At 39.2% G+C, this 8,580-nt stretch overlaps 1 protein-coding gene across 1 annotated transcript; it reads left to right on the top strand.

Annotated features, from left to right (window-relative positions):
- The first annotated feature begins 3,367 nt into the window (after positions 1–3,367).
- Positions 3,368–5,572, top strand: LOC149183140 (uncharacterized). Its single transcript, XM_089414846.1, has one exon. It carries the CDS (start codon positions 3,368–3,370, stop codon positions 5,570–5,572), a length of 2,205 nt encoding a protein of 734 aa, XP_089270972.1.
- Positions 5,573–8,580: the final 3,008 nt, after the last annotated feature.

The raw sequence follows: 8,580 nt of genomic DNA, 5'->3' as shown, positions 1-8,580 counted from the left end.
TTAATAACTGACAACTAATTCATTTACTATCATTAAAAGTGCATGATTTCGGGTCAGATTATAGTAAGTGGCTTTTTCTTTGAATGGCGCGCCCGAAGGATTCATACCGAAGTGATTTATGATTTGCTGACGTAACCTCGCATGTCGCGCGATCGCTAATCGCATCATCGCAAATCGCATGGATGTGGCATCGCAGCGATCGCAATATCGCAGATCGCAGGAATTTGACATTCACAAAATCTAGCATGACTCATTTCTACGATATGCGATCTAGCGATCGGGGTTATCGCAGATCGGTGGATTTTTAAGTTTTCTTTATGATCGTTACCAATTTGCGACGCGATGTCATTATTAACATGAGGATCTTGCGCATAAAAAGGGAAATGAAGGTGTTTCATATCTTTTGCAATGCGACCTTAAGGTTTTCTCTTTTATCATAGACTTAGGTCTTAAGAGGATTTTTTCCAAGCGTATGATTGTGACTTCAAAAAGAAACTCTTGCTTTTCCTAAAAATTAACTAAGGGTCCCCATTCATCCAGTATCATGGTTGATACTTAATTGAATAAGGGGGGGTGTTGCTGGCTACAACAGGAACATGAAGTGAACAGGAGGTGTGATAAAATATTGTGTAACACCTACAATATATAGCGAAAGTAGGGGTTTTTTAAATTGGGAAGGTGTATTGGGTTCATATTGGTAGGGGGTTAAATAATGTGATTTTTAGAGGTATTTGCTAATATGTAGTCAAATTAAGGGTATTTTTTAGTATTCCATGAACACATGTGATATGTCAGAGGTTCATTGAGTGAAGCCCCTTGTGTTTAAAATGAGTTAGTAAAACAATATGTCTTTTGATGGTGTCCTTATTTATCAAAATTGTAATGCATGTGTGTAATAATAAGAACTATAATTCCTTGTTAGAAGTGGAAAATGACATATAGCATGAGGGGCATGATGATTAAGCTCGAGAAAATGTTCATACGACACCTCTACATGCCAGCACGACTACCAATATGTAGACTCCAGTCTATAGATGGAAACATGCTAACCTACATGACATCATGCATTTATTACAAATGTGTGGAGAGATATACTAAGTCTTTCACAATTGTTTTCACCTCTTGATAGATGGTTAATCTTTCTATTATGGTGCTAGCTAATTTCCTGCTATTATTTCCCATTCCAACCATGAATTTCAACTGCTACTTACCATCACTCTAGTTCGTGTCTGGCAACCTCACTCTAGTTCTTCACATGCCTTTGTCAGAGGTAAGGGTTGGTTCTAAGCTCACCATGGTGTTTACAGACTCAATTTTCATTTTGGATGAGGGTTTCAACTTATTATTTGGTCCACATTTTCTTGGTCCATCCACCTTGCACCATCTCGAACTAGTTCACTTCTCTCTCCCCTTGACGACCATGATGAAACAATGGGTCAGATTCTAGCATACTAGGAGGAAGTAGAGGAAACATGGGGTGTTCTCAAGCCCAATTATGTGTGAAAGCTTCAACATAACACTACCAAGCCTATATGCCTCTAGAGATCCACATAGAGCTACACGCAGTTGAGGAAGAAATTAGATGGGAGCATCGATGTATCTTCTATTCTAAAGTTACAAGGGTTTAGTGCCTTGGATCTTTAACACAAGAAACACCCAAGGGAAATATAATTGTTATCTCTACATGGTGGAACTTTATTGGCACATCAAGTTTCTACTTAATAAAGTGTTGGTTAACAAACAACAAGATAAAGACAACAATATGCATAAGCTGGAGGAGTTGAAATTGCTAAGCCACTATTGGACATCAAAGGGAGGATAACTCACCTTGAAATGGGCTCTCCTCTAGGCCCAAGCATAAATAATCATTGCAAGTAGGCAAACAAACCTATTAACCTTAACACCTCTTTGTCTTCTTAATTGGTAGGTCTCTCTTACTTGTTGCCATGCACTTGAAGACTATGTCTTTAGATTCTATAGTCTTTATGGGTCTTCTGCTTTTTATCATGTATGGTTCTTCAATCTTTTTGCTTTTCGCTCCACTATTCTTCCCACCTGGGACAATGGAAGATGCGAAGAAGCTTACATTGCTAAGCGAATAGACAGATTCCTTCTTCATGCCTCCGTGGTAGATATCCTCGGCATGTCTTTCTCTGTGGTTGTAAACTCCTTCATATCGGATCATCGGCCGATTGTTCTGGGATGGATGTCCTTGGGCATCAGAAAAGGAATCCCTTTTAAATTCAACAGACAATGCCCTGAGGAACCTGATTTTAATGATATAGTTGTTAAAGCATGGCGCAAATATGCAAATAGAGGATCTGTAACACATCAAGAGAATTTTATGGATAAGATGATTAATATCTGGAAAGTGGTTAAAGAATGGCAGAATCTGAAAAGAAGAACAAATAGAAAAGAACTTCAAGACATCCAAGAGGAATTAGAGAGTTCTGCAAATTCTACAGATTATAATTCTTTATCCTTCGAAAGGAGACGACTCATCAAAAATCTCCATAAAAAGAAGCTGCTATATCTGAAGAAGGAAGAAATATTTTGGTGCCTGAAGAGCAGGGCCTTATGGATGAAAGAGGGTGATAAAAATTCGAAGTTTTTCCAGAGGTATGCAAATGCCAGAAGACTCAAAAATGCTATATGGAAAATTAAGGAGGAGAATGGAGCATATCTAGTCTCTCAGCAAGACATTGCTAAGGAAGCAGTATCTCATTTCAGAAAACAATATCAAAGGATGGAACATAGAAGCTTTCAGGATATATTGTGGGGTATTGAAGTTTACCCAGTGATGTTTAATGATGAAGAGAATGACCAGCTTTTCCAGCCTATATCAGAGGAAGAATTATTGGCGACAATGAAATCTTTCAGTAGGGACAAGAGCCCCGGACCAGACGGCTGGTCTATAGAGTTTTTTATACATTTCTATGAACATATTAAGGACAATCTATTAGAGATGCTGGAAGAGATCAGAATAAAGGGGAATATCAGCAGGCAGTTGAGCTCCACATATATAGCCCTCATTCCAAAAAAAAAGGAAGCTCAGACTTTTATGGACTATCGGCCAATTTCATTATGTAATACCACCTTCAAAATAATATCAAAGATCATTGCAGAAAGGCTGAAAGGAGTATTATCAGAATCAATTTCAAAAGAACAGTATGGTTTTCTCAAAGGATGAAGCATCCATGACGCTGTAGCTGGTACTCAGGAGGCATTATTTTCTATACACTCTAAGAAAAGAGAAGCGGTCTTACTCAAAGTAGACCTTAGAAAGGCTTACGATTGTATTGATTGGGGATATATCAGGTGTTTATTGGCTAGAATTGGGTTGAGGAGCAACATGATCAACTGGATCATGGCTTGTGTCGATCCTGTGGATTATGCTATTATCATAAACGGCTCTCCTACTCCCTTCTTCAGTGCAGAGAGGGGGCTGCGCCAAGGATGTTCTCTCTCCCCTTTATTATTTATTCTGGCTATAGACTCTCTCAGCTTACATATCCATAAGGCAGTTAAAGAGCAAGCATGGCGGCCACTCAAAATTTGCAGGGACATATCTCTGACTCATAACTTATTTGTAGACGACATATTATTATTTGCCATGTTTTGCAGGTCCACTTGGATGCGCTTTCATATGATAATGGAAAATTTTCAAAGGGCTACGGGACTTCAGGTAAACCTGGATAAATCTTCTATATACCATTCTGATCTCAAGCTGGAAGATGTAATATGGCTATCTGAGCTATTTGGTATAAAAGCTCATCATATCAGCAGTGGCATTAAATATTTGGGGTTCCGAATCAAAGCGAATGGATACTCGAGAGCCGATTGGAACTGGCTGGTGGACAGATTCTATAGGAGAATCTCCGGATGGGAATATCGTTGTCTTTCTTTGGCTGGGAGAATTATTTTAGTACAATCCATACTGAATCAACTCTCTGTTTATTGGGCGCACCTATACCATCTTCCGGTGAGTATTATCAACAATATGAACAGTCTTTCTGCAAATTTCATATGGGGGGGTCATGCTGATAAGCGTAAATTTCATCTTATTAAACTGTCTGGTATCTCACTTCCTAAGTCGATGGGCGGCTGGGGTTTAACAAGTTTAAGAATCTTTGGTAGAGCTCTCCTGTGCAAGTCTTTCTGGAGAGCTATTCAAGGTGATGGCCCGTGGAGTCATCTGATAAGATCGAAATATCTAGCTAAAAAGAATTTCCACTTCTGGTATCGTAGAGGCTCTATTGGAGCAGCATATGGATCCCCCATATGGCGTAGTTTTCGAAGAATTGAGGCGCTCTGCCTGAAGCATCTGATCTGGCGCTTTCAATCGGGGAATAACATCATTATAGGCAGAGATCTTTTCAAATGCGGGACAGATGATATTGATATCCCTGATTCACTTCTTCATCACTTCCATAGAAGTGGCATCTTTTATTGGGACAAATTGATAGCAGATTGGAATGGCCCCATTCCACGATGGAAAGATACAGCAGATTTGAACATCCCCCAAGAGTCTGCGCAGCAGTGGCATAGCATAAAAATGAGGCTACAGAATGGTGGTCTCTTCAGAACAAGAGATTCGGATTTCTTAACCTGGAACATCCCAAATGAGGCGGAGAATATATCAGTAAAAGGAATTTATCAGAAATTGATCGGACAGCATTCTACTGGATCCCTGATTTTTCCACTAATCTTCTGGAAAGATGGTTGCCCTTTGAAGATGATTCTCTTCTCATGGCTTACATTTCACAATCGAAACCTGACCTGGGAGAACTTATTGAAGAGGGGATGGAATGGACCTAACATTTGTTCTTTATGCAGAGAAGACGAGGAATCAAACTTACATATATTTCTCAAATGCAAGCAATCATATCTCATATGGCAGGAATTAGAAAGAGTCTATGGTTTCAAGCTAGATATGCAAGTTTCGATCCAGGTATGGTTCATAGAATGCAGCAAGCGACATATCCTATGGCGTAGAATTTGTATCTTAACCATGTGGTTTATCTGGAAATGGCGCAACAACTGTATCTTCAACCACTCGAAATTTTCTTTTGCTAAAGCTTTTGATTCTATCTCTGTTTATTTGGAATCACTCCCTCAGAAGAAAATTAAGAACCTATACTATTCCCCAGCCAGGTCTTCTCCTGCTCATCTTTCTCAGCCGACAACATTCTTCGACGGGGCAGCTCAAAAGGGTCAATGTGGATGTGGATTCCACATAAAGATATCTGAAAAGTCTCATTTTTCTTCCTTCTGGCACGGTGGTCAGGGTTCCAACAATCTGGCTGAAGCCTTAGCCCTGACAGGTCTTTTAAAATTTTGTATATTCCTAGACATTCAGCAGGTGGCTATCTATGGCGATTCGAAGCTATTGGTAGATTTGGTAAACAGGAAAAATTCCATTTTGGCACAGCATCTGACCGGATGGAGAGATAGGATCAACTTCTACTGGAACCGCATGGAGAATTGCACTATTCAGCACATCAACAGGGACAATAACTCAACAACCGACGCTCTTTCTAAAATGGGTCTCTCTTCCTCTCCTGGATTCTAGCATCTTGAGATAGTATCGGATGATTCCACCTATCAGATCAATGATTTTGCCTTACCAGACTTTTAGTGCTCTGTTTTGCATGATAGTCACTATATACAGAGATTTTGATACAGATATTGTCAATTTGGCTTCTTAGACATTATGTTTTTCTCTATAGATCATAGGTCTTTTGTTTTAGACTATTTGTGGAATACAGATCTGAATCTGTGGATGTATCTCATTTATTTTATATTCCCCATATAATATATTAAGTTTTTTTCTCTGAAAAAAAAAAAAAAAAAAAAAAAAACTATTTTTTAATTATCTAATCTAATTAATAGATATAAGTCATATTTTATAAAAAAAATGGAGGAGAAAATTTTCTGTACAAATTCACTCACAAGCCAATTCGTATTCATTTTCCAAAAACCAAATATAAGCTACATAAATAGTGTTCATGAGATCCAACAAATTGCTTGTTGACAAAATCTCTCAACAAAACCAACAAATTAATCTACCTATTTACTAATGCAAGCATTATTCCAAGTCCCCCCTTTAATGCTCACATTACAATTCACATGTCACATATGGCTAGTCTTCCTCAACACTTATCCCCACTCTGAAGTCTCCCGGACAACACTCTTTTCACCACCACAATATTCGAGCTTCCCATTCAACTCATTTAAGACATAATCGCCTCTAACCATCTTTTATGAACTTTGTATAATTTCAATATTGGACTGTATCCAATAGTTAAGTATGCATTTAACCTTTCTACTCATTACATACCCTGTAACTGATGCTCTTGAAGCTCGAAGCACAACAAGATCCATCAGTATATAAAAAATTCACACAATTAACTTAGCAATATGTTTTCTCGACTGAAGTACGTTGAGAATCACTAGTTTAACTCTGTTCCTTCATTCATTAATTGAGTATACACTTTACAGAGAAAACTAAAAACAATGAAACAACCAAACCAATAAGTACTCTCCTCAATACAAAAATGAATCACCCCATTGATATGATCGGTTTCTTAATTAAATAAAACCAAGTGACTCAAGCAACACTTAATTAGAACGCACACTTGTGCGTAGCTGTTGTTGGGAAAAGTATCCAATACGGAATGCCCCTATCCCACTCTAAGAGGTGATAGTGCCTTAGCAACAAACAGGTAAACTTATTCAAGTATTCTTCTTTATGGAATGCAAGTGAGGAAGAAGGATCTAACTAACCTGTATCTTCCGCTAGTTTGTCGATCCAAATTACTCCTCTCTTCGGTAGCTCACAGCTTCTTGCTCCTTCACCGACCCAGCTTCACTGGATTCCTGCAAGATCACAAGAAAGAGAAACTACACAAAGATACAGATATACATTCATAAAAAGCTCAAGATTAGATTAAGCTAAACATGTAAGCATAACAAAACATCATTGGTATACAACATGTAGGAGAAACTCAAATAGTTTATTGATAAGATAATAAAGTCTGAGAGGAGATACAACCAAGTGAGTTCCAGCATCTACCTCCCAGCAAAGGAGTCCCTTCCTCTCCTCCAACAAAGCATAAATCACCCGATGTGCTAATGTCAATCTCAAACCAACAGCAATTCTCTGCAAAGTAAAAAATTCCAGCCTTCTGAACCTCTGGGTGAGAGATCCATATATAGATGTGAGCAGAGAGGATGAGTCAGCTCATGTTTTGACTTGTGGCTTCTCTCTATCATTTCTTGCTTCCACTTGGAGGTTGAGAACCTCTTACTCATCACTAGTCGAATTCATTGAGGCAAGTGTCATTAGAGAAGATTCTGGAAGCTTCCAGGGTCTTTCCACCTCGTTGAATGAACTTGCCATTTGTCATTTCCCGCTCAATGCACCCTGGTAGTGCTTCTACCTGCGTTGCAGTGCACCTAGCCAGTGTAATCTCTGCATTTCAGCGCAGACAGCTAGTGGAGCCTCTGAATTGATCCTGAATTGACTGTTTCTGAGTGGTTTTTGGTGGAGAACTTCTGGGAGAAGCTGTCATTGGTTGACCTTGTTCCTCTAGGGGTAGGAACAACTCATTTAGGGACTTTGGATCCCTTGGATTATGGACATTTCATGCTCAATGTTGTAAGGCACAAAAATGTCTATAACAGTTGCCCCCTAAAGTATGAGGTCGTTTATCGGGTGAAATGCTTTATTAGGAGGATCCGAAGTTCTTCCAATGCTGGGAGGAGACCTGTAATAAGATACAATACAATACATTATTTTTCATACTGCTTTCATGATCTAGCTGAGGCGCGCATTCCCATGCTCAGCTTTATAAATTCATTTTTCTGTACATAGAACAGACAATCGTCTGATGGTAGACTGATAATTTTGATGAAATTATCATCCTTTGGATAGGATGATTATCTGCTGCAATGGTGTACATGTCAATGTCTTTATCTTTCCTGAATATATATCGCAGCCTGGATGGATGAAACTAGATCTGGGGTCTTCAATCTCGTTCGATCTTCACTCTAAGTACAAGTCGATCCATGTGAGAAATGTTCTGAAGTCGAACATGGAAAGACATCGCTTGATTACCGGTCAATGAGGTAAACCGTTAACAAGCGCGAGAGGAATCACCGATAATGATAATGACCCTCAAGGTACCGCAGTACAATTCACGTGGTGTGAATAAAGGACTTGGCGTCGAACACCACGCAAAATCTTTCGGTCGAAGGTCATTGATGTATACATGTCGCCGGAAGTGAGAAACTTGCCATTGAGGCATGCAAGCTTCAAAGTACTGAAGGGGTTGTTCCTAGATCAACTTCTTGGGTAATGAGCTGATGTCGACAAGAAGCGATCCGCTAAAGGAGGGCCTTAATGTATCCCACATCAGTGACACGGAATGGAGCAAATGATTTTGATGGAGGTGAAAACGATCTGACGATATATGATTCAGGGTGGCGGTCATGAAAGGATGAAGGATGATGTATGGTAGTGGATGGGACACGGTTGACTTCTTTGGATGACTTCTCTTGAACATATCGGCGACACTT

Source organism: Pinus tabuliformis, chromosome 3_2 (genome assembly GCF_031772625.1).
Source record: "Pinus tabuliformis cultivar Carrire ecotype Pingquan chromosome 3_2, CPIR1, whole genome shotgun sequence".
Classification (NCBI taxonomy): domain Eukaryota; kingdom Viridiplantae; phylum Streptophyta; class Pinopsida; order Pinales; family Pinaceae; genus Pinus; species Pinus tabuliformis.
The sequence above is the reverse complement of the archived record's forward strand: the minus strand, read 5'-3'. Positions and strand labels throughout refer to the sequence as shown.

What these genes read in the sequence shown, in the direction of transcription:
- LOC149183140 (XM_089414846.1), top strand. Translation starts at nt 3,368, where the DNA reads ATGGCTTGTGTCGATCCTGTGGATTATGCTATTATCATAAACGGCTCT.